Below are 26698 nucleotides of genomic sequence, written 5' to 3' on the forward strand. Positions count from 1 at the left end.
ACTCGCATGACCAGGGGGCAGCAGGGCAGGCCCTACGAAGAGAGGCTACGGGACCTGAACCTGTTCAGCCTCTACAAGAGAAGGCTGAGGGGGGATCTAGTGGCCTGTTACAAACTAGTCAGGGGGGATCAGCAGGCATTGGGGGAGTCCCTGTTCCCCCAAGCACTGCCAGGAGTGACCAGGAATAACGGTCACAAGCTGGCAGAGGGGAGATTTAGGCTAGATATCAGGAGGTGCGACTTCACCGTCAGGGTGGCTAGGGCCTGGAACCAACTTCCAAGAGAAGTGGTGCTGGCTCCTACCCTGGGGGTCTTTAAGAGGAGGTTAGATGAACACCTTGCTGGGGTCGTTTGACCCCAGTAATCTTTCCTGCCATGGCAGGGGGTCGGAATAGATGGTCTACTCAGGTCCCTTCCGACCCTAGAAACTATGAAACTATGATTGCAATGAGCACCTTAAATATGTGACCATATCAAATAAGCAGAAGCATTTCACCTCTCTCAAATAAAACTTAAGGTTTGGCCTGGTTTGTAAAGGCCACACACCTATCAGTAGGACATTAGCTGGACAGCTGGTGGATGATACTCTCCAACACAGCAACTCTCATTCTTCTCATGTGGGTCCAAGGCTATACATTCTTATATATATCAGGCAAGGTAGAGGCTACTTATGGAGTATTTGCAGAAAGGACCTTCTGGCAAAACGTACAAGTCACTGCTAATTCTGTGCGCAGAACTCCCCTAGAGGCAGAGCAACCAGCTGTCACAGAACCAGTCCTGTGCATTACCGAAAACCCGGCTGCAGAGTGCCATCCCTTCAACACACACCACCATCAGCTCTCATGGCTTACTCAAGTGAATCCACACCGCCTGCCAGCATGTGTAGGTGATTGAGGGTCGTGATGGAGGTGGTCAGATGGCGCTTGGCATGATCCAGCTGCTTGATATCCCGTGTAATTTCTTTAACCTGTCGATTTAAGGATATGAGATCGAGTAAACATCAGAGCCAGTGCAGCAAATCCTTCACGAGAGGACGTGAAGCCCTGTCCTTTCTCTGGGATCAGAGCCATGCTACCACAGGCTTGTGGGTACAGAGTTGATACAGACTGGGTAACACTAGATCCAGCATGAGCTCTCAACAGTGCATTAGCAGGTGTCCCCAGCATGCCACTTCTTTTGTGTGGACAATACATGCTGGGAACTGAAGGAGATCTCCCACCCCTTGTAAAAGACCACAAAGAAACAGCTACTTACCATTTGCTCTGATTTTTCAGCTTTGTCTTTGATATCTTTAATTTTACCAAAGAGTTGCTGAATGGCTTTTTGGGCTTCTTCAAGAGCCTGCGAGAATGAAAGGGAGAAAACATACTTTATACTCTGCTTCCTTCTTCAAAGACATATGCAGCTGCTGCCTCCTTTGTGTGCGCATGTGCGCTATATATAACATCTGGTCCGTACAAAGGCCCATATGCAATTCTTGTTGGCCCAGTACTGAATAAAAAGACACAAGACAAGTCATTTTTCTTAAGATGATTTGAAATGTTGAATAGGATTTTTATTCTTAGTAAGCTGCTGGTACAGCATTTGTTTTACAGTAAGGTTCTGAAAATCCCGATTGAAAAGCTCTGTTCGTACACCCTCACATCACAACCTGGAACACCAGTACGCTTAAGACAACCATATTTTTTTATCCCTCAAGTGGAAGTGGACAGAGACTTTAAAACATCTACAGATCAAACATTTTACAGCTGATTGGGAAAAGAAAACATCTACACTATAAACCAGTGTGCCATCAATGGAAAAAAAGTATTGCAAGCTTGCAGAGGACAGACAGTTGAACACAGAGTAGATCTAGGTTTATAATGGAGCCTGTTAAAACCTAGCATTTTTTAAATGAATACACCTAAATGAAGAAGAAAGAGTGGTTTTATGACTAAAACACTAGCCTAGGCATAGGAATTCTGGGGTTAATGTCCAGCTTTGTCAGACTTCCGCTTACTCTCACAGAGCCCAATTTCACCATCTGACCAAAGGGAATAATACTACTTAGTTTCTTCCACTCTTTGTCTATGTGGTCTAGTAGGAATATTGCTTCTTCAGGGCAAAGCTAGTTCTCACTACAAGTAGGTACAGCACCTAGAGCAGTGAGCCTCATACCGGGGTGCCACAAGACCCTTTGAAGGCTGCCGCAGGAAGCGCAAGGAGATAAGTGAGGTGTGGGGAGCGAAGCAGATAAGGGCAGGCTCAGGCTTTCACCGTCTGCCCACTTCCCTGCCACTGCTGCCTAGCCTCTCTGCAAAGAGGTAAGTACTGTAATAAATAAATTCAGGTTTGAAATGGGGTGCCACTAAATTCCCAATAGTTATGGAGGGATGCCTGGAGTCTGACAAGGGGCACCTTGAGGGCAAAAATGTTGAGAACCACTGACCTAGGGCAATGGGGAGCTTGGCTTGAGCTCTCACCATAGCAAATACAATGAAGAATTCTGTACGATTAACGCACCCAAACCAAGCCCAAGGAAGACTGAGGTTTACGCAGCCCAGGATAAGGTGCACAGCAGTACCGGGGAATCGTTGAGAAGAGTTCCAGTGTGCCGAAGATCTCCCTTCCCCATCCCCAAGGTCCCACTCTGCCCGTGTTCATCTCACATGCATACATTCTCTCCCCGTTATGAGCAGACACAATTAAGGATGCTGATGAATTTGTAGAGTAGTTTGGGGTGTAATCACACAAAACCTGAGTTTCCACAAGAAACGGGCACCAAGCATCTCAACGTGGCGTGCCTGTGAATGTCAATGTATTTTAAATACAAAGCAAAGGCACTAAACCACCTACCACTCTAAACTCCCACACTGCTCAGTGCCGTACAACGGCTTCGCAGGATCTGCACTGCCATACCCCACAAGTAAGGTCACCGTGCTTGAAGAAGCCCATTGTTTCAAAGAAAAGGAGTGGTGAAATATTTAGTATGCTGCAAATATGAAGAGCGAAAGGTGAGAAGGTTTTTCCTTCCTTTAGGCCTTCTGCATTTCTCTTAAAAGAATTCCACAGTGGGAAATCGGAGCAGAGGCTCAGGGAGCAACAGTCTATTCGCAGGGTACAAAAATGATTCACAGTCCAGCCCACAAATTAGCATCTCCCTTGGACCGAGGCATGACTGCATCCCAGCCTGTTTTACCACTACAAGCTAAGGGTGTGTCAGCACTTCGGCTACAAATCCAGTCATAGTATGATTTAATCACACTGGGGAATTTGACTAGACAAAATTTAAACCCCCGTGGCGTGGTAACTCTGCAGAGCTACTTCTGCACATACTCACAGCAAGGGCTCAACCCAAATTCCTCAGGGGAAGATTGCAGCAGGTTTCAGCGGAGCTGGATCAGGCCCAGCTGCTGAAGTCGGACAGAGGTGACACCAGGGATTGAGATCTATATTTTAAGTGGGACTAGCAGGTCCCTCTTTTGCATTGCAATGGTTGAACTCAGTCTTCAAATCCAGCTCCTCAGGAGACAGCAAACAGTTCTAGGATTTGATCACTTGCTGTCTGGCGCTAGATTTTTAAGTGGGAATTATGCAGCACCTAGCCACACAGTGTTTACCTACAAGCCAGGTACGCAGAAGAGCGGCGGTGCATCGGCTGTGAGTGGGGAAAGGGAGCGTGAGAAAAGGAACAAAAGGGTGGACTGGAGAAGAGGCATTGCTTGATTAATGGCTTATATCCCTTGCTTTGGATGTCTCATGTTGATGGGATAGACAACTATATCTCAAAGGCAACCAATTTTTAATGAAAACACATAATTTTATGTAGAGCTGAGCACTGCCTAGAAACCTCAAAGCATTAGCAGGCAATGACCCTGCTGGACATTGTTATTTTTTCTTTTTTTGTTGTTGATGCATAGTTGCAAGGGGGTGAATGCGCTTCACCTATGTATAAGGGACTTGGTTTTTCATAGCTGCAGGATAGAATGCGTGGGCTGAGCAGCACCCAAGGATGAATCCTAGGAACCGGCAAGATGAGAAACTCACCCCAAGCCTCTTTTTGTTTTGGACCACTGTGAAGTCCTTAAGCAGACAAGCCCAAACCCTGCTTTGATTTAACACAACTGGGATGAACTGTGATTGGAGAAAGGAGGTGAAGGGAAGCAAATTTATCACATCTTCTAAAGCTGACTTGTAAAGTTAACTCAATGTCGAATCCCCTTCCGCCCCAACAACACTTCCATCCCTAGCTCCCCTTCGTCTCCTGCTATGAGCAGGCTCCACTTGCTGTCCAATCCCACAACCATGGCTATAATACGGTAGCTACGTATTCCTTCAGCAAATCAATTTAAACACAATCTTATGTTTCCAAGGCCAAAATGAAGATAAACTGTCTGCCAACACTCTCCCCATCAACCCGTCTTATTATAAAAAGTAAAAAAACATTCCAGCCAAATGTGACTAAGTTGCAGAACATTTTATAACTCATTTTCCAGAGGAAAAAATGTCTCCTCTGAAATATCATCTGAATCATATGAACACTAACATTTTTATCTCTTTAGTGTCATACAGCCAATCGCATAATTCACTCGACAAGTGAAGCAAGCATATTATAGAAATAGTTACACTAGAGATGAATAATCAGAGCCGCCTTATTTTGTTTATCTGCTCACACATGTTATGGACAAGAATTTGGCGCTAGCCCAAGTTACTATTTATAATAAAATCTTGCCCTGTTTTCCATTCCAAGACATGTGAATTAAAAAGAAAACTAAGTGAATAAAGAATTCTCTCTTCAATTTATTTAACCACAGTCTTTGTATCGAGTCCCAGACCACAGCTGCGGCATGTTACTCAAGGTGGGCACTGAACAGGGAACAACTGTCTTGCATATTGAGATCTGGACGGGCCTTTAAAAAAAAAAAAAAAAAAGGTAACCCACAGTCCTTCATGGAAGCCAACTGCTATGGGCTTTTTTGGTTCAGCAGAGAGCCAACAGTCAAAATTAATTGAATATTTTTCTGCGTGAACCCCTACGAAACAAGAAAGCTCTAATGAGTGATGCAGAGATCAGATCTGGGTAGCAAAGAATTATGTTCCCAAGAAAGCACCGTCACTTATTTACTCCTTTTTAATTCAAAGGTGAGGCAACATCATGACACCTTATTAGACTCTGGATTATCCAAATCAGATTCGCACTGAGGAAGAGATGCATTTTTGGGGACGTAATGTTAAAATGAGTTCTGTTCAAACAGTATCGAAGACCATCCTGAGGCATGATTCTGTGGATACTCACTTTCTCCTGGGAGAGTCACTGTTCTCCCAGGAGAAATCATGATTGTGCAGATATTCACGCTTTTTCTCCCACAGTAAAAATGGCTGCTTCAGGTGAAAAATAACCTGGGAACAACCAGGGTTAAATCACTTCCAGGTGAATTTTGTTCCCGGGAGAGTGAATGTCAGTACATGTTGACAACACAGGCTGACTGACCATGGGCAGTCTGGGTTAGCCAATCAGGGCTGCCATCTGTTGCTAGGCAGACTAAGGGAGCCTACAGAGCATACCGAGATGTGTGCACAGGACCCCCCCACTGGTGGCGCACAGGACCCCCCTGCTGGTGGCACAATGTCAGCACTGCAAGCTCTCCATTCTTCAGGCCCTTGGCACTCAAATGTCTATACATGTGGCTCTGGATAAGATTTGCTAGCAGGAAAACAGAGCTGGAAGAATTCTCCCAAATTATTTGAATACAAGTATGTAGCCAAATACCGACACACATTCCCATTTATAAATAAAACAGGTTTGAGACATTTAAATTGAATGCAATTGACTGCAGGATGCACAATAGCTGCTCTAGTGGACTATGGCCTGGGAAAGACCCTCCTGCATGAAAGCAGCTATTTGCACCAAACTTAAAAGAGATAGTCCATCACATCTTTCTGGAGGGGAAAATCAAAACCTGATTTCTTGCCTTAAATTAGGAAAATATTAAATGTTTTGGGGCCCTTTGGACATGGAAAAAGAGTAGCCTTAGATCTGGAATTTGACTCCTTCACTCATGCAGGTAGCCCAACTAGGACTATTCCAGGAACAAAGAATTTTCAAGTGTCTTTTCACACAGATTCCTTTCCTTACATAAAATAAAATTCAAAGACCAAGAAAAGATATTTTGATCAAAGTGCCTTTTCTTGGTCACTGAATTTATATACTATGAAAGGACTCAGTGCACTATGCTTTTTTGGGAGGGAGTGTGTGGGGGGGAGGACATGTTGTCTTCTAACAATAAGGCAGTGCAGGAAGGGGGTAACCCCAATAACATTAATTGCATCTTTCTTCCTGGCCAACAGCCTGGCTTCCACATCCACTGTGGCTTGGATGCAACATGGAGTCACTTTAATGGAGACTGTTTTGACAAGAGCTTTGAAGAAGCTAAACTGCCTTCCCATAACACTGCTCATGCCAAGCACATTAACACCAAGGTATGCCTGGCTGAAGAGTGCTAAGTGCTATTACAGGCCCCATTATTTTTACACCAATATACTTAAAATTGGTGCTAGAAAGATAAGCTGTCTTTGAACAGTCCCTTTCACTTAGCAAATACAACAAAGACAAACATAACTAGAGAATGTAGTGGAAGGCAAGAACATCAGAAGTTTGTCTCAGAAACTTTTACCGCTAAGGTCTCAACCCTGCAAAGTTAGACATACATGCTTAAATGTACTGCTGTGAGTGACTCCAGGATACTCATATAAGTGTCTGTAGGATCAGGTATTGAGAGAGCCTCTGAAGATGCAAAAATAAAAAGGCTGTATCCTATCCTGAAATCTAAATCTATTACAAAGTCCCTGATGAGAGCCTGGCCGTTGCTAGGATGTGGTGAAAGGGTGGGAGGACTACCCCAACACCCCCAGTCTCAACCAGCAGTAGTAGATCCTGAGATTTTCCGTAAGCTATGTAAGATGCTGGACCCTGTCAATACTGATCTACAGAAGCCTTAAGTTATTTAAAACAACCAGCAGGATCACTGCACCTAAACAACATTCACCATCCACCCTTTTTGATTACAATTCCACCCTCCTGGCCAGGGATAACTAATTTTTAATCTTGAACTTGGCCAGAGATAACATAACTGCAGTAGCTGGTGCATATGCACCTGGGTCTGGTGCATAGCTTCCAATCTGCGCTCCAAGAACTCCTGTCATCTATCAAGATCATTTCACTCGGAGGAAAGCACTTCTAATCTGCTCTCCAAGAAAGCCAGGATGGGCCACTGCCTTGACGGTCACTGCAGAGGTGAGACCTCCTCGATTCATTTCTCCCTACCATCCAAAGAAGTCCAGGTGCAGAGAAAAACATTGTAGGGGGTGCACTGTCAAGCTCAGTTCACTGGGATGATACACCCCAGCCTTGCATATGGAGCTAGCCTTAATGGTTACTGCTGTACCCCAGCCATTTGCTGAATCATCTTTTATTGTTAAAGAGGTCTGGAGCCCTGAACCAAGAGTCCAGCTGCTTACGTACAACAGGTTCTGTCTCTGGCGTTTATGAGATGCCCCAGCTCTGATTCTGAAATAGGATGAGGAACAATAAAAGAATATCGGACAAATGGTGGATTTTTTTTTTAAAGGAACCTGGCTTATGTTTGGAAAAAAAACCCATGTTTCTGCTTATTAATTTGCATCCCACGGAGCATGAAGTGTCGAAGTCTGTGGCTAGCTCCAAAGTTCAGTCATTATCACTTGAACACAGATCAAAGTAAAAAGGGATGTTGCCCTGGGATCCTACCAACCAAGATCAAACAGGTGAACTGCTGCCATCACCTGGTGCTGACATTTGTTGCTTTTACAGGTTCAGGAGAAACACAATTCAGACAACCTGAGTTCTGCCTCATCTGATGTCCTGAAGATGGCAAGTCTCCTACTGGCTTGCAGAAGACCACAGTTGTGGCATGGGGGCGAGAAGAGACAGGAAGAGCAGCTGGCATCCTGCTCAAGTTTTTTTTTTTTTATTGCAATTCTTAGAAAAACAGGTATATTTCCAAAACTGTAAGGGAGGGAGGGAGGGGAGCTTGACAGTCAAATACAAGAGCACTGCGATAAACTGGCATTGCTAGTATGCATCATTTGATCTCTTAACACTTATTCCAAATATTTAGTTACTCCTTGAGACATAAACCTTCACGTAACTCTGTAGCTGCTCTCTGAAAGAAAAGAGCTGCTATAGGGGCAAACCATTTCTTTTTGATCTAGAAAAGCCCATTTTATTGATGATCTTCATGACTGTGTTTGGCATCTTCATACATTTTCTAGCCAAGATGGTTTTTAAGCCAAGAAAGATAAAACAACATTTTTTTCTCAAATGCACGTAGGAAACTGCCAACAGAAAAAGCTGCATGAAAACTGATTCCACTTTTTAAGTTCAAGGGGCTCTAGCTGGGAGCTTAGATGTAAAATGTGTGGCTGGGAGAAAAGATTGGAATATGTGCTTTCCCAAGCCAAATATTAATTTTTTTGTCATGAATTTCTCTGTAAGAAACCAACAAAAACTGTTTGGATTTAACATTCCATGTGCAGCAACTGAAACCAGCACTTTGCAGTGTTGGATGACTGCATGATGCTGAGAAAGGGAAAATAACTAGCAGTAAAATTAAATTGACTGTTCTGCACTTCCCAAGATCAGAGCAAAGCAAAAAAAAGTAAACAACCTATAAAGTGCAAACATTTTATTTTTAAATGTTCTCATATTAAATAACCTGAGTTAATTTTCAGATACTTAATTCTTAATCTGACTCTGAGCCATTAAAACAATTAGAGAAACCTATTTTGGACAAGCTGCTTTAATGAAAAACATTGATGTTATCTAAAATTTATTGTGGTCTCCTGAAGAAGTAGTTGGAGAAGGGGAAATTCTAGACAGGAGGGGGCTTAGACTGCAGAGTCGAGAGCAGTGAATTTTTCCTTTGGCATTTTTGTTTTTCGTATTTAAATAAATTCCCACTCCTACGTGAAATCACAGCTGTTTTAAAGCAGTGGGTACCTTTGCTATCACTTCCCTTCGTAACAGAGGATGTGTTTTGGATGGATATCTGACATCCTGGCTCAGGGATGGTATCAACAGTACACACGGGGATTGTTTCTGCAAGCCATACGGCTTATAATCCAGCTGTATGGTCAGCAACAGTGGTAAGTCCCCAGGTCTATGGAGAGCATTAGTCATGCATTATTAATTTATTGGACTACCTGTCAGTGCAACTGGGAAAAGCTTGCCCATGCAGAAACCTCAACGGGCTTGTAAATGTTATGTTATAGTATTTCCTTTCCTAAAATAGCAGTTCATTTCTGAGCTGCAGGACAGTTAACATTTAAAGAGACTGAATGGCTATATACAGGATAGTGTGATGTTCTGACACAGGGATGTCAAAAGGAAGGCTGATGTGCCCTGGAAAGACACCCTTGTTTCTAATCGGGGTGGATGCCGCTTGCTCGTGAGCCGATCAGCAACTCTTAGTACAACTTTATATCACCCGTGTGTTCCCTGCACTGCAAACACCGACTGAGACCTACAGCTTTGAAAGAAAGGCATGTTGTCAAGGGTGTATTGCACAGAGGCACTTAGCAATCAAGCTGCAGTAGCAGGAAGTAATATAGATTCCAGACAGGGGCAACGATCATTGTATAACTGGCCTGGAAAAGAATCAACCAACTGCTACACATACACAATTAATGTTCTCTTGAACCCCTAGGTGACATTAGTTACAGTTAAGAACGGAAGACATGAGGTGAATGCCTTTCTCCAGCTACAAGTGTTCTCTACAGACTTCATCCTGTGAAGTGTGATGACCCAGTTAAGTATCTGGCCACTTGCTGGGAACAAGGGCTGTCTTAAGGCAGGCAAATCTTTCTGGTGACAACTTTTGAGTCAAAGCTGATTTTTGCTCCATGCTGGAACAAGCACAAGCCCTTCCAAACTTTTGTATGATATGGGATTTTGTTTTCAGACTGAAAGCCTTGGATGCTTGATTCAGGTCTCGCTCATCGGGAGTGAGCAGACTCCCTGGGCCCTAAAACTCCTTCCTGACAAAAAAAAAATTGTCAAAGCACGCCCCCCCCAACAACTTTAAAAAACGTTCCAGCTAGCTCTACTGAGAGCCTCACACAGAGCAATGATGAAATCTAGATCGTGGACCGTTCAATTTTTCTACGTCCGTGGCTCTATCTGGACAAGCCTCCTAGACAGAATGGTTAGGATATCAGCTGCACCAGCTCACTCCATTTAAATAGACACATACCCTGCTGCTTAGAAAGTGGACAGAAGGCAGAGAAAAGCAAGTGGGAACAGAGCAACTGCTTCATCTGAGCACCAGCTGCAAGAGATTCTTCTTTATAAGACAGGGCAAGTGAGCCAGAGCCATCAGTCACCAATGCCTTAATAACTGCTACAGCCATCTAAAGCCTTTGTAATGGTGTTCACACCTCCACTGAAATGAATTAATTTAGGCCCACAGCACCTGGAAGAGAAGGAAGGATTACTGCTGGTGACAACTGCATGAGAACCATCATCTCAGTGCGAGGAGAGCAGGGGCTGCCCATCATGTCTTACTGCCTTGCGCTGTCGTGTACACTCCTATCTTCTAGCACTGAGGGGCTTAGAAACACTGCCTGGCTTTGAAGGAACAAGAGAAAGCAAAGTGCATCCACCTGGTAACTTGCAGGACAGCTCCCTAGATAGTACCCTGGAGAGTTACAGCCCCACATGCCATAAAAACCAGGGTTGAAAAGCTAGAACCTTTTCTTCAGCCTGTTCAGGGATTGCATCTTGTCTCTAGGAGTCTATGGTGCTTTGGACTGAACCAAACACAGGTTTGCCTAAGCGCTGGAGACGAAGCTGCCCTGCTTTTGAAAAGATTCGCGGCAGGGACTGGACCTGGGACCTTCAAATACAGGCAGGCGAGGGAGAAGAACCAGGGCAGTTAGCTCAGATGGAGACCCAGACACTAGCAGGGAACAGAGCACCGTGCTGTGTAAGCCTGGGGTGAGGTCCCACCACAACTCCAATGTCTGCACAAAACGCAGTGGGAAAGGCGCACGGCTTGTTCCCCAACTGCCAGCTTCTCACTGCCCCCCTTGAGGGGCAATGGGAAAAGAGCTGTGGGATTTCTCTCCAACAAGGCCATGCCCTGCACAGAGATAAAGAGGCACCACTGCCAGGGCACTGACCGTCCGGAGCTCTTTCCACCTGCCCTTGATGCAAGGAACACCTAAAATCACTTTGTATAGGACTGCCTCCTTGTTGCTCACTGGGGTCTTTTGCTCAGCAAAGGGGACAGAAGAACATCTGAGAGCTGAAGCCTAGTTTTTGAAGTTAGCGCGGCTTAGCAGGGCAAGATGAGTGGGAGACTACCTGGCAGTACTTTCCTTTTCAAACTGACAAGATTTTACAAGACAAGTTTCTTCCATTCCACCACTGCACGGAGCCCTTGCAGCAGCTGCCTTGCCCTCTTGCCCTGAAAGCAGAGGGCAGGGCTGCTGCACTCAGTGAAACAGCGACTACCTTCTACTGATGACAGGGTGGCCTTTCGCTGCTGAGCAAAGGGACTTCTAACCTCCCCCTGCCCATTCTCACCATGGTGCTGTTTTGAAACACTCAGATGAAAGGCATTAAGGCTGCCCCAAGTATTATTACTGAACGCTATCCTTCCAGGGAAGGAAAAGCTGCATAGGGATGCCTTGCTCGCTTTAGTAGGATATTGCTTGCTTAGGGATTAGACCCAGAGCCACGGAGGCACTTTATTCCGTTCCTTTTCTAGTAATAATGGTCAAGTACCTTGTTGACTTCCATACACCAACTGGGGCTGGATTAGAAATGAGCTACTTTTATTTGATTCTGTCTGGTTACCATGCATTTCAACTGGATGCGATTACTCATACCAGCAAAGTGCTAAGTATTATATAGACACAGGACATGTCTGCCCACTTTTTCAGCATCTGAGCGTATCCTTAATGTTTCAAACTGGGCTGCGGTCAGGAGACGAAGAGTTTAATACTTCTGGACCCCTTAACATTCTTGACTGTAGAGAGTTAAATTTCCTTTCACTCATCCTCTCAAGATTTACAACTGAAATCAAAGAAAATCCAGAGCACAGCTACAAATAAGCTCCCACCCAACAACTCAAAGAAGCCTCAGCAGCAGAGTTATCAACGAATCTTTTTTACATTGAGACAAGCCTAAACGTTTCTTCCACTAAAGCATCAAACAAGTGAATCCCTCCAGCTTGGGCAAAGATGAAGAAGAGTGTTTGATTAATCTGGTTTCATGTCAGAGGAAGCTCCTATGCCTTCTTTCTAGAATAAACACCATCTAGACTTGGGGAAGTCTGAATTACGTACAAGCCTGGGGAAAGCACAGAAGCAGGTCCTGGGGAAACTCTGAGCAGTTATTTCTTTCTTACACAAGGTATTTTTGCTGAAAGTCCCCACCTCTGTCTCCATCAGCAGGCAACTTTTAACTTCGCCTACAACCCTGTCTAGACTAGGAAAATAGGTCATGTTGGAAATTATGTGAGCTGACATGGCATTGTACCTACTGTCGTTTGAACCATTAAAAGTGTGTTACCTGAGAGTGGGCGATCCTAGATTATCTTGTGACTTGCTGACACCAGGTAACCTACTGAGGAAAAGTCTGAGTGAAAGAAGCTATTCCTTTACAGTGGGACAGACCCAGCAACCCTCCAGTCTGCCCAAGGGAGACGCCCACTCTACAGTGCTCTTCTAGATCTCCCTTTTCTCTTGCTCACACACACTGAAGCAACTCCTACTCATGATGGCACTGCCATCATTACAGTCACAACAGGGGAGAGAGCAGTGGCTAGGGGCTCATCTGCATGGGGAAACCAGCTGTATAACTGATGCTGTTACACAGTGTAACCCACACCTTGAATGCTCCACTATAGAACAAGACTATTCACATGGGGAGTACACTGCCATACCTATACAGGCATACCTCGTTTTATTGCGCTTCGCTTTATTGCGCTTCGCAGATATTGCGTTTTTTACAAATTGAGGCAAGACCCTCCACCAGCAAAAAGATTACGACTCGCTGAAGGCTCAGGTGATGGTTAGCATTTTTTAGCAATAAAGTATTTTTTAATTAAGGTATGTACATTGTTTTTTTAGACATAATGCTATTGCACACTTAATAGACTACAGTATAGTGTAAACATAACTTTTATATGCACTGGGAAACCGAAAAATTTGTGTGACTCGCTTTATTGGAACCGAACCCGCAATATCTCCGAGGTATGCCTGTACTAGTACATGCATCATTGAGCCCACCTCCGGTTCTCCCTTTCCAAGCTCATTTGTTTCTGAACATCAGAGTGACAAGTGGCTGCTCACTATGCTGCCCTGCTTGTTTTTGATTTGCCCCTCCTACATACAACTACAAGCCTCTCTTCTCTCAACAGACACCTCTGCCTTTTGGACTTCCTTTGGATACAGGCTTGAGCTCTACTCCAACACCCACCTGCCCATCTGAACTGCAGCCCTGTCCATCAGATATGCCTTCTAACCTGTCAGCACCTCAAAACAGGCCATTCACATTTTGGAAGACGCTGTGCTCGCTCACAGCCACTGGTATTTACGTTGCTGCCACCAAATCACCATTTGATAAAATGGAGCTGCCTCTGGTTTGCACTTGGCACAAGTTCAGACATGGGCCCAACAGATCACTCCACTCTCAAGTTGGGACCTCAGAGGATGAGTAATACGAGAAGAAAGACTGCAAAGCCGTGTCAAACTGGGATGCAGACATGAAACTGTTGAGATATCTTCAGCCACAGCAAACAGCAGAACCAACATAAATTAGATCATGAGGGACAAAAAAAGGGGCAAGGGAGGGAGATACACAGTAGAACATCTGTCTGTTTGTGAGGTTTTTGCTGCTCACTTTGATTTTGTTCACTACTGAGCCGAAACAAAAGCCAGCAGCAGGCCCGAAGCTGCAAGATCTCCTATTGGAGCTTATGCTGCTTTTAATTCCACCTTGGAGCAACAATTATCCTTTGCCAGGTCTGCATCTCCCCCATGCCCCAGTACAGCCTGGGCAGCAATGAGCTGCCTTAGCCCCCTTTGGGCAGAGATGTACAGGACAAACTGAAGCTCAGACAGGCACCTGCTTTGAAGCCGGTGAGGCCACAGATGGCAAAAGTTATGCCTGACCTCTTCATGCAGCTGAAGATGCCAATTTTAATGGCATGTGGCCAAAAGGACAGCAAACAACAGGATTTCTTCTTGGCACGCTGTTAGCCCAAAGCCCTTTTCAATCAGCATGGTCTGGACTAGGACTTGCTGCATTCGCTCAGCTTAGAAGAAAGCCATCCAATTGCCGCAACTTGCTAGAGAAATGAATCTCAATGAATTTCAAGTGTGATTTACTTTGGCAGCTCAACTTCTGTTTATGCATTGGCTAAAAAAACTCAAGAACTCCAAGCAACTTCAATCACATGACCCCAGTCTTAAGGAACACATTGCATGGATTGAGAGGAAAAAGAAAAGTCCCACGTAACTTCAGACATGAGTATTTAAAGCTGGGGTTTCCCACTTCAGAAGATCCTTAAAAAAAACCCAGCACTTAGACTTCATCCTGGGGTTGTAGCAGATAAGTAAAACAAGAGATAAGAGAGCTGTATTGCTTAGGAGAGAATTCAACACAAGGGACTGGTGTTTGGGCCACAAAAAATTTCAGTTTTAAAACATCAGACTTCAACACATGGTTGAGTTTTTATGCTGCACTTTGACATCTAATGTTAAGGACTCCTTGTTCATATGAACCTGGCAGGTGCTACTGCAAGAAAGGAACCAAGGCCCCACTGTGGGAGGCACTGCAGCCACGTGTAGCAAAGAGGTGGTCTCTGCCCAAAACTACTTGCAACCTAGGTTTAAACAGGCAAGAGCATGTGTGTGAAACAAGTACACAGGTGGTTGTTGGGAGTAAGAGAAGTACCAGCAGGTTTCTGTATAAGTTAGCCAGGCACATCATTCAGCACACAAGCAGTTCCACTGACTTCAGAGGAGCTGTTCATGAGCGTGTGGCTAGATCACATCTTATGGGAGGAGGGAATCCATCCTGGAGCCTGATGTCAAACTGAGCACACAGCTAGTCTGAGCAAAAATGGTCTTCAGTGGGGCTACTCACAGACTTGTGCTCCAATGATCTGCCGACCCAGGCTCTTGGCATCTCCTGCCCTTCCCTTGCTGCCCACATGCTGCAAGGGGCTTCCTGACCTCTGCCCCACTCTTGCCTTTGCCCTCTCAATACCTCTGCTCATTCTCTGCCCTCACTCCCTTGCCTAAATTTGGAAAGTGCTCCCTGATCTCTATTAAAAAACAGCAGCAAGATATTGCAAGCATTCAGCGTGCTTCAGTCCAAGACACTCTCAAACCCAAAAACCTGGGGTATTTTTCCAACACCAGCAGTATCCTGCTTCTTCCTTACATATGCTTAAATGCTGCAAGGCACAGCAACGTGCACACAGCTTGCGAAGGGAAGGCAGAGTGCGCCTCACCACAGTTGCCAAGCATTTATTTTTACACGTGATGAGAAAAGGCAGTGCTGGGTACCAAAGTACAGGAGCTAATTAAACTGTTCACAGCTGAGCTGCGTCCAAGCAAGGCAGCAAGAATGGACCTACAGTCTTGTGACTTGTCATGCACTCTCATGGTTGAAGAAAACATATTACCAATACTGTGGGCCACAATGTGGAGTCAGGGACGAGGCGAGGACAGATGGGTTACCAAACCAGCATCTTGGTTCACCAAAACCAGAACACAGTTCACTTCCTCATTATTACTGTCATTCACAGAGAAGCCAGTTATAGTTTATATAACCATGAGATGTTAAATTGAGTTTTGTTTTCACGAACGGAGATCAGTGTAAAAGTCACACTTCCACCTGGAAAAATAGTTACCTGCTATTCTTACAGTGATGCCTCAGATCATAGTTACAAAAACATTATGGAGGAAATATGGATTTTTTTCTCCAATAAAATGAGGAGCCCTGGATTATCATACCTCCTTCCTGAGAGGTGTGAAGAAGACGACCGAGGTTTTGACAAACAGAGAAATTAAATTAAAAAGCCACAAAAAATGGCCGGGGGGAGCTTGGAAGTGAAACAAATTTAACTTGCTTTGGCTCAATTTCACACCCTTTTAAAACTGTGGCTTGCAAAAGTTCTGGCTGCAGAGATGAAGCAGAAGAGTTAACGCTACACCCTGAAAAGAAGGGATGTCAGAGCAGGAGAGGCTGTACAAACGGGTGAAGGACCTCCAACCAAATGAACGTTAAAGCCCTGTCAGAAAAAAAAAAACACAGCCAAGACTACACAGTGACAAGTTAGAAACAGCCTGACTGCTCAGTGGAAAAATCTATGGGAATTATCCCTGCTATAATGTCGGGTAATAGGGAAGTGCAGTAGCTGGACCTTGGCTTGCTACCAAGGACAGTTTAAGAGCTATTTCTGAGAAAGTGCTAGGAAAAAAAAATATCCATAGCTCTGGCTCCCTCCAAAATGCAGGCAGAGCCTGAGCCACAGATTTCCGCGGAACCACAGAGCTTCTGCATTCCCCGCCTCTCCCCAGGCCTCAGGAGGAGCTGGTGTCTGGGATGACCAAGGAAAGTTTCGTTACACCCTGCAGTGGAATGTTCCAGCCCCGGCTGTTGTTTCCTCCCAAAGCAGGGTCGTTAGCAAGACAATTTCTGAAGTTCACGGTATTGTCTAATGCCCTTACAAAAATATCACTGCAGAAAGGAGAAGCCAAATGAGCCAGACTATTTTAAGGCCTTTGCTTTTGGAGGAAATTCTAGGGCAAAAATCTCAAAAAGACAGATGCTTTGAAACGGGAAATGTTACACCATATGGAGAAGGTGGAGCATTCCAGCCTGTTAAGCAGCTTCAATGGCTCCTGCTTTATAGGATTGGGTTTATTTTAAAATTCAGACGTGGATTTTCAACCGTCTTGCTGTTATCTGCGTGTGTGCATGCGTGTGTGTACGCACAAGTTATAAACTATTTAAAAAAAAAAAGGCAAGTCATAAATTTCAGCAGTCTACAAAGCACTCCATAAACCCTAACGAAGCCTCCGATCACCCCAGGAAACCCAGGAGAAGCATGATCGCTCTTGTACCAACAGGAAGACTGAAGCAGGACAGTGTGGAGACTTCAGCCCAGCCAGGAAGGGGCAAGTGCTGGATCTGGGATTAGGGTGCACGTGCTGGATCCAGGATTAGAGCTCCTGAGCTGCTGAGACCTGGTCTGACATTTTCTCTCTCTCCTGCCCTGATGGTACCTTTGTGCACAGGCTGTTCCTCTATGACCCACAACTGAGATCAGCTGTGATTTCTGCGGCCATAGGTGGGAGATTGTTCTGAGACACTGTTTAGACCACCCCTGCTCTTCTCTGACATCCCCCGACACCCCATCACCTGCTTAGCAAAACCAAACCTTATCCAGGTCCCTTAAAGTGATGCTGAGCTCCCCTCTCCTGGGCAGAGGCAAAAGGAGCAGTAGAAAAGGAGAAAGGACAAAACACCTCCCGCCAATTCCCCTCTGCTCTGTGGTTTAGCAGCCCCTCCCACTGGTAACAAAAGGTCTTTAAAAGCAGAAAATAGCTTTGGTTTGGATTCTAGGAATCAGACTGAGATCACCACTTCGTTTCAAATAGGCCATCAAAAAAGCTATTAGTTGATGACAAGCTTTGGGGCACTAATGATCTGGGCTGGATTGGAACCAGAGACCACGATGAAAGGCTCCGTGTCCCACACTCACATCCAGCAGCTGACTGACCCTGGACAGAGATGGGTAACCTGGAGCCGAGGCTGACATTTCTGATACGTCTCCCCCTCTAATCAAGTCTGCGTCATTCCCATTAACATGAATGGGGAGGAGAGTGAATGTCTGTGCCCACGATTCTGCCTGCTACGAAGCACCCCTACAGAAGGAGTGAGTGGGGCTGCATTGGGCTCAGCTCGAAACTGCCTCCTGCTTTGTGCTGGCTTCAGTAAGACTTCCAACATTGCTTCAGTTTCATTTCTGAGATTCAGATGTCTCTGAGAAGGAAGAACAGGCTTTTAAAGGAAAACCCATACTGTACCCCCGCACTGGGCTCCTCTGCCATCTGTATCATGCACTGGTTATGGATGTAGCTGGGCAATTCTGACCAACGCTACCTAGGGTTCCTTCAGGCCTTACTGGGAGATGCTGGCCATGGAAAACCACAAGGCCCAACCCTGCGAGATGCCCAGTACCCTGTGTTGCTCCTGAAATGAAAGCAGCTGTACCAGCAGAACTCTTGCTGATACTCCTCGCACTATAAACAACACCTTGCTGCTTCTACATGGACCGGACAGCTGAATAAGTTCTTCTATTTATTCCCGTCTCTTATCATATAATGACTGACATGTGGCCAAAACAAGTAGTTCAGCTGTCCGGTCCATGTAGAAGCAGCAAGGTGTTGGAATATCACGGACGGCTCTGGGTCAGCTTGACCTGCATTCCTGCTGCAGTGTTGTATCCCTCCAGAGCAGACTGCCTGGTTTCTCCCCCTAGAAGAGCCCTTCAGTGTTTTGAAGAAATTCTTACCATACTTTGGACAATTAAACACTTCCCCTGTTTTGTCTGAGAGGGAAAAACGCTTGCCCTAGAAAAACTTAATGTGGCTGAGCAGCCAGAATTGCCCTGAACATGTGCTGGTCAAACAAAGGCTCCCTTCAGCCACAGAGCAGGCGGCTGGAACTGAAGATCAAACTTTTCACCCCAACAAACGGCTATTAATGAGGCCATTATTTGAAGGGTCTGTCCCCTGCCCCGACCACAGCATCATGAGCCACTCAGAAACAGCAGCGAAGGGAGGACAGGAATAGCAATTATTTCTTCTAGGTTTCCTCTCTGTCTGGGTTCTGGGCAGATGAATGCAAAATTCCTTCTGTAACTGAAATGCTATTCAGCGTTCTCTTGCTCTGTAATATGACCTGCTCCAATAGTACCCTATGACCTACTAATATCTGGGGCCTGGAATTGCTGACATTCCTGCAGGCTTTATACTCTGAGGCCTCTCCTTCCAGCTACTGCCACCGACACAGCCTCCTTCCAGCAACTCATGTGTGTGCACACATCCATTCCCGCATTGCCCACATGCAGAGAAGAGGCACAAGTCACTCAAGCCACACGACTCTGTCAAAAATAATTAACATGCACAACAACTGAATGGTCTCAGAGAAAGCACTAAAGAATGAGTTATTTCTGGGGGAGACTGCTTGCCCTTCACGTATGGAGCACTCTGGGCATCCTCAATAAAACAAAGCTTTACTCCCTTGAGCAGCAGGACAGCGATTAACGTGGGAATACTCCCGATTAGAAACAAGAACATTGGTAGCTAACAACCTGGGAAGGTGCTGGACTGATGGCCCCAGACATCAACATCCCTGGTGTACCCTCAGAGCAGATGCAGGAGGGGCAGTAGCTGTTCTAACTGGCTCATCCATGGATCACATTCAGTCTCTGTGGATGCTCTACCCTCAGCCTGCATTTCATACTGAGTTTTGGAGCATGGATATTTATCAAACAGTAAATGAAGTGAAACATACCACTCAAGAGTCACGATAGTCAACTTCAATCATGAATGACCTAGGTCATTCCAACCAGTCAAGTTAAAAGGCTCCATATATCCCTAACCTACCCAACCCCACTTTACAGCAGCCTTACTTTTACACATCTGGAATCAGCTACAGAGGACAGCTTCCAACCAGCATCCTGTTCTCTATTTCTCTCCCCACCCTCTGATCAGAAAAGACATAAGATCTGGCCCTGTAAGTGGCTGTTCAAGGGGACTTACTGTGGCATACATCACATGACTGGTGGGCCAGAGGGCGGCAACATCCCTGTGACAATCAGCTGACATTCGGCACACCTGAGCTGTCCTTGGCCCCAGCAGAGGAAAAAGAGAACCCTTGTTTTTCTGTTTGAGAAAGAGGATGTACATACCTGCCTTCCATCCTGACCCACATTGGTCTGGCCTCTCACCACAGTTCGGATGCTGTCATCCAACCTCCTACGGGGAAAAACTCTAGTGTCACAGCAGTTCTATGTGTACATGGTACAAGTGCTCTATATGAAACCCACTGACCAATACAAAACCAAGGGCATGGACAACACACAGCTCAGATTCTTAGAAACATTTCTGTCCTATGTTGTATTTTGTCACTTTGCAGGATTTAAAAACATGAATTTTTTAAAACCCAAGCCCAAATCCAGTCAATTCTTTTCAGGAGTCACTCCATTTCACTTGTGCCTGGTTCTCCAAGGACAGAACAATACCTGGCAACCCTTTATTCAAAGGGTAAAAAAAAAAAATGATAACCTGCTACACATTTAATATAAGAATAAAAGAAAACACACCCATAGCAACAACAACAAAGAAGCCTGCATAATGCATCTGTTATTACAACTTCTACACCTGAGTTTACAAGCTGTGAAGATTCAACAACTTCAGGAGTATGCTGAATATTTTCTTTTCTCTCTCAAAGCCTGATTTTCCATGCAAATATATTTCAGTCCAAGTGACGACATGGTTATTTTCTGCCTGTGAGCCAAGGAAGCAAAACGGAGCAGCGCTTACCTTATCTTCAGCCTGATTTTATTTACCACTTCATCAATGTTGGCCAAAGACTACAAGAGGAAAAAAAGACACAGTTAAAAGTGGAAAGGTGCTGTCTCTGACACATGCCGATTGTAGCAAGTAACACGTCTTCAAATAACACTTGGCCTAATTCACTCACAACACTTTACAAGTTGGCTCATAGCCACACACTTCTTTTTGTGGATGGGGAAACTGAGGCACACGGCAATGTGTTGATGTGCTGAAGGCCATATGCAGGGCTTGAAACAGATGCCAAGTCTCCAGGCCACAGTGAATCTTCAGCTCATCCCCACACGGGTCTACAGAGCTAGAATATCTTTTAGCCATTATACCCATCCTTCTGCAAAGGCAGTGCTTGCTGAAGGAAGTGGGGAGGGTGACCTCTAGTGGGTAAAGCACGCCGAAGCACGACTAGACTGTTAGGATTCAGCTTCACAGAGCTTTCAACCCTGGCAGTTCTCCAGGATGAAAAACCAGAGAGTTACAGACACAGGGGCAGGGAGGAGGCGTGACTGTGACTGGGGCAGCAGCAGGGAGAAAGTACTCAGACCTTTGCTGAGACAGGAACAGAGAAAATGGAGCAGAGGAAGCCCCAAACAAACAGGAGCAGCTAAAAGGCTAAATCCTGCTGCATCCTACCGTCAAAGGCAGCAGAACCTGTGCACTTCTGACAAAACCTTGGAACCCGCTCACAGGGTCGGTGGGCTGCTGACACAGCCGCCAGCTTGGGGCTTAGGGCTAAGGAAGGCTCTTGCATCACTCCCACCCCAATCCTTATCCCTGTAAGGAATGTTAATATCTGGTCGTGATGGTATTTGCTGAGTTTTCCTGTACAAAGTCGCCCAACCAGGCCAGATAAGCTTTGGGGATTCCCCATCACTCAATGCAGCAAGAGGAATTCAGCTGCCAAGCTGGGTAGAGAAATGCTCATACGGACATGATATTCCTTCCAAAACCAAAGTGGAGATTTCACAGCAGTTGCAACCGCAACTAGATACGGGTACATACAGAGACTGTCACTCCACTGTCAGCAGAATTTCACTAGCTCTGAGCTTCAGAAGAGACTGTCACGGCAGTTCATCCAAGCATTAGTCTCACCTGCTCAGTTGGAAAGAGAGTATTAATGTACTCTACGGCATTGAAGTCTGCCCGGTCCAGTGGATCTTGGCTGGGAAACACCTAGAGAGAGTAAAGCGTCACACAAAATATCAGCTTGATCATCTGTAACTTTAAACAGATTTGATTATTTTAATAACTTGGACACATACTCGGGGCTGTGCTGAACAGCGGGGACTTGACAAGGCTGTGCAGTGAGCAGTCAGGCTTTGTTTAGCAGAGAGCAAGTAGTTTTACTGGCTCCCCTCCCTGGTGGTCCTGGTGCTAGTAAAATTCCTGCAGTTATCAGACTGGGTAAACACAGATGTGATATACATGCACATACCCAGACCTAGTACAAGCACAATCCATCATGTGCAGGGAATTCCTGAGTGACGGGAGCTGTTAATTACGCATTTAAAACCACGTTGATGCTTTTGCAGTTGTCTGCAAATGTTAAGTTCCCACTGTGCCCTAGCCCTCGTCTCTTGCAGGACTTTGCAGGGTGCTCTGCTGAGAGATGGAGGCTTTTCCTCTTGCAGACTTATAATACAAAATATGATTAATTAAAGTGGCCAAGTGAGCTCCCTGCCAACGGGCATTTCACGCAGACTCACAATCTGCTAAATGATCCCAGATATCTCACTAAATCCCAGTTATCTGCTAGTGATGCCTGTTTTCCCCTTGAGAAGGGGAAAACAGCAGCTGTGGTGCAAAGTACCCCATGCTCCCTCAAATGATCCAAGCAAGGGGGTTAGACTCTTTCCCCACCATCCCCATAGACTAAACCATGGGGTGCTGCCTTCTCTGTTACCATGTGTTTTCTGTATCTGTGCAGCAATCCATGCTTCCTTCCCCAATCCAAGCCGTGCCCAGCGCACACAGTAAATCACACCTGGGCAGCCAGGACTACAGGTATCAAACTGATCCTTCCAAGCTGGTTCCAGCCAGCTGCACAAAGTAAAAGAAAAATCCAAGCAAACACCAAGCTATGTATCTTGGCACTGCACAGCTAAGCGTTATGCACATTGTCCTAAAGGACAAAAGCTGTTTCCCCCGCTCCCCTCAATTGGCTATAATTTAAAGGGCCTCCCTCACAGCACTTCATTTTAGCATTGTTCCCTTGTGGATCCCAGAGCATTTCTAAACATTTACTTGCAGCACCCCTGGGAGATGGGGAGCTGAGGAACAAGGAGAGTTAAAGCGATTTTCCCTCAAGCTTGTACAGCAAACCAGAAGCAAAAGCCACAACAGAAGCCAGGTGTCCTGCCTCCCCAGGCCTGGCTACTAGGCAGCATGTGGAGATAATGTAACCCAATGGGGGCCAAGCCTTTGGGCAAGAGTGCCACAAATTTGCTTCGTACCCTCCCTGAGTGCCACCCTGCTCCCCTTCCTGACCTGCTGCTCTGCTTTCTGCTCCCTCTTCTGCGCTCCCTGCCTGATATCCTACCCTGCTTTCTACCTCCTGACCTATCTGCTGCCGTGCTGCCTGCCCCCTCCCTGGTTTGCTACATGTCATACACAGAGGCTGGCTGTGTCACCATGGCCCCTGTGCCACAGGTTGGCCAGCCCTGAGATGAAAAGATGTCAGGACAGATAATGGTCTAGCAAAACCTGTAAACTCAACTCAATTGGCGTCACACACTCACTTCAGCTGGTAGCTACATGTTCACCACAACAGAGGCTTGCAACCAGTGCAACAGAGGAAAGAAGAAGGCAGTGGCGGGAAGCAGCTAAATATCCTGAAGGTCCTGATGCAGTAGGAGAGGGGCAGTGAGCCCATCTCCACCTGCAGCAGAGCTGGGAATTAAACCAGAACTCAGGAATCGAGTTGCTGATCCCTCGTTCATGTCCAGTTTCGTCCTTCCTGTCATGCTACCCCCCACCCTAGACACAACTTCTTAATTAACGTTCCCCAGGCCTACACCCTTCACCCAGTGGAGAGTCCCTTGATGTGTGGAGTTTCCCGTCTGTAGTTAACATGCATTCAGCTATCAGGCTTGTGTAGACTCTTCAGACAGAGGCTTAATGAGTAGCTTGGCACAGTTTTCCTCTTAGGGCCATCGGACTATGGACAAAGAAGCCAGATCCCAGAAGCAAGATTTAACAATCATGTCACAATGGGGTTTAGTAGTCCAGGAACCAGTACTGGCCCACTGCCATGGGAAATGGTGCTCACTTCACAATTACACCAAACAAATGTGAACATAGAGGCAAGACCAAAGCCAATCTTGGTTAACCCAACCCAACTCCCTATTCAGAACTTAAAAGCATTTTGGAGAGAAAGGAAAGGAGAAATCTCCCCTCCCCAAAAGAAACAGAGCTATCAGTAAGCTCTAGACACTGCATTGCTAATGAAACCAGCAGAGGCGTGACAAAGCCTGAAGTTGTCAAACTTTTAAGACCTAAACAATAAAAATGCAATTAGCTGCATTGCTAACACTAGAGCATGTTACAGACAATGAAAGAATGGTCAAAACCTAGCTCTGCTTCCCGCTACCCACATGGTATCACCCACATGGTATCACATTCAGTTTGGAGGATGAGGCCCAGTTTGCTTACAGCCAGCTCTCTCCTGTCCCTGCTCCCGCTGTGGGTTGAATTTCCAATACTGAAGCAAAATATGTTTTAATACAACCATTTTTGTTTCTTTTGTCTATTTGTACAAACCATCTGCCATTATCTCGGGCCTCGTTTATGTGACATTTAAATACGAGTCCCAGTTTAAGTCAATTGCCTCCCTTTAACTCAGTCTTTGCAGGCACTTTGATACTGTAAGACACATATCATTGACCAAAAGAAAAAGGCACAATGTGGCTGGAGCTGGAAGCTGAAGCTAGAAAAATTCAAGTGGAAACAAGGCATGAATTTTTAACAGCAAGCTAAAATCCGGTGGAAACCTTCCCAAGGGATATGGTGAATTCTTCATCTCCCACAGCCAGAGTCAAGACTGGGTATCTCACCAAAAGATATGCAATAGCTCAAACCGAGGTTATAGATTTGACACAAGCTACTGGGTAAGATTCTTTCACCTGCATTATGCAAGAGGTCAGACCAGATGACTAAAATGGTCCCTTTTGGGCTTAAACATATCAAATGCAAGATATTGTTATTATGGCCAAGTGCCAGCTCTGTTTTTAACAGAGCCAGGCTCACTGTTCTCAATGAAAACAGTTCAGCATCAAACAGATGCAAATACCCCAAAACAGCAGGGATGTGCCTCTGGAAAAGGAAGCACGGACTGTACTAAATCCCTGACGCCTACAAGAAAGGTGACAAAAATGCCGCTACCCGACTGGTGCTCTGCCCCCTGGCAGCAACAAGCCAGCTTCCCTCAGCTACTTTGGCTCCTTCAAGGAGAATCCACAACCCCTCTCAGGTGCGGCTCATAAGTCGGTGCTCAAGAGCGGCGTGGCGCTGCAAGACAGCTCCTATTTCTCGCAGGTAGCTGACACCAGGAGCTAAGTTGACATCAACGTGATTCCCACCACCGGTTTCAAGGCTGGGATTTTATACGTGGTCATCAGTGCCTGTGGCACCTTCTTGGGAGCACTGAGGATCAGGAAGACATGTAGCTTCGCAGGACAGAGACAGACCAAACTCCTTCCTGTATGTCTCAGGCCATTAAGCTTCACTCTGATTCTCCTCCCTTGAACTTAAAGACTTCATTAGACCACATCATTTCAGTCCTTGGGAGACTAAATAGAGGGCCAGAGAGAGAAAACAGGAGAGATCACAATCACCTGGTTTCCAAGGAGCTGTCACCAGCAGGGAGCAAGCTGCACGAGACTTAACCTGGCAGTAAACCAGGCTGCCTGCTGCAAAGCAAGGCAAAATACCCGCCAGGGTCCCCAATGTGATCTAGAGCCGCCAGCCTGCCCCTGCGCACTGGGAACCTACCGATTCCTCCCAAAGCCACACTGAGCCTGCCCCAATCTCCACTTCAGGAAGAGGTGTCTGATGGCCCAAGGCACCGTGTCCCATTCCCCTCCCGCTGGGAAACCCCATCGTAGTCCGGCTTTCCAGCCCCACAGCCTGTTGGATCCCTACGAGGGGCAGGGGAGCTCCTCCCCGCCAGGCGGCTGCATGCACAGCTCCCAGAGCACGAGGCCGCGTCCCCGAGCGCGTGGGGGGAGCCAGCTCCGACCTGCGGCCCTGGGATGGCTAGGCCTCTTCTCTGTCCGAGGGCATTGCAGGGCCCTCCACTGACCTCTGGAGGTGCCCCCACCACCACCCACCGAAGCAGGCGCAGTGCCCCAGCTCCCCGCGGCGCCACCCTCAAGCCCCCGCCCCTTCTCCTGGGAGGGGCGCTGTGCGGGCCCTCTGCCCCCCAGCCCTGCCTCTGCCAGCAGGCACCACACAGCCTCCAGCCCTTCCCACAATGCACTGCACCACCCCCTAACCACCACAGGGGTGCTCTCCCCCAGCCCTTCCCAGGGTGCACTGCACCGCCCCCAACTGCCACAGGAGTGCCCCTCCCCCCAGCCCTTTCCAGGGTGCAGTGCACCGCCCCCCAAACCGCCACAGGGGGGCTCTCCCCCAGCCCTTCCCAGGGTGCAGTGCACCGCCCCCCAAACCGCCACAGGGGTGCTCTCCCCCCAGCCCTTCCCAGGGTGCACTGCATCACCCCCCCGGCCGCACCTGCTCGATAGCCAGCTGCACGTCGGGCGCCAGCTGCAGCACGTCCTCTAGCCCGTCCGCGAACTCCAGCTCGTCTTCCTCCATCCCGGCCTGCCCCAGCCTCCGCTTCCGGGAAGCGCGGCATGCCGGGATGCGGGAGGACTCCGCCTGCCCCTTCCCTCAAGCTGGGGGCAGCACTGGGCTTCGGGACGCGCGCGCCCCCCCCGGCGGATAGTGTGTAGCGCTCACCCCCCCCCCCCCCCGGGGGCTCGATTAGACGCCCCACGCCGCCCCGCCCCCCCCACACCCACCCA

At 46.7% G+C, this 26698-nt stretch overlaps 1 protein-coding gene across 3 annotated transcripts in view; it reads right to left on the reverse strand.

The window, feature by feature from the left end:
- Positions 1-26524, reverse strand: part of VPS53 (VPS53, GARP complex subunit) — a 94103-nt gene extending 67579 nt beyond the window's left edge. The window contains exons 1-6 of one of the 3 annotated variants that reach the window (XM_019511162.1): positions 26406-26524; positions 21768-21848; positions 20649-20698; positions 20015-20081; positions 1254-1340; positions 851-966 (exon numbers count right to left, since the gene is read on the reverse strand). In XM_019511162.1, the coding sequence (XP_019366707.1) occupies positions 851-966; positions 1254-1340; positions 20015-20081; positions 20649-20698; positions 21768-21848; positions 26406-26489 (485 nt within the window). In that variant the 5' untranslated portion in view covers positions 26490-26524. Of the gene's footprint in view, positions 1-850; positions 967-1253; positions 1341-20014; positions 20082-20648; positions 20699-21767; positions 21849-22578; positions 22735-26405 lie in introns of those variants that run through there. The other 2 variants (XM_019511161.1, XM_019511163.1) reach the window with 2 other exon arrangements.
- Between the last annotated feature and the right edge of the window lie 174 nt (positions 26525-26698).

Source organism: Gavialis gangeticus, unplaced genomic scaffold (assembly GCF_001723915.1).
Source record: "Gavialis gangeticus isolate Ggan-Ray unplaced genomic scaffold, GavGan_comp1, whole genome shotgun sequence".
Classification (NCBI taxonomy): Eukaryota; Metazoa; Chordata; order Crocodylia; family Gavialidae; genus Gavialis; species Gavialis gangeticus.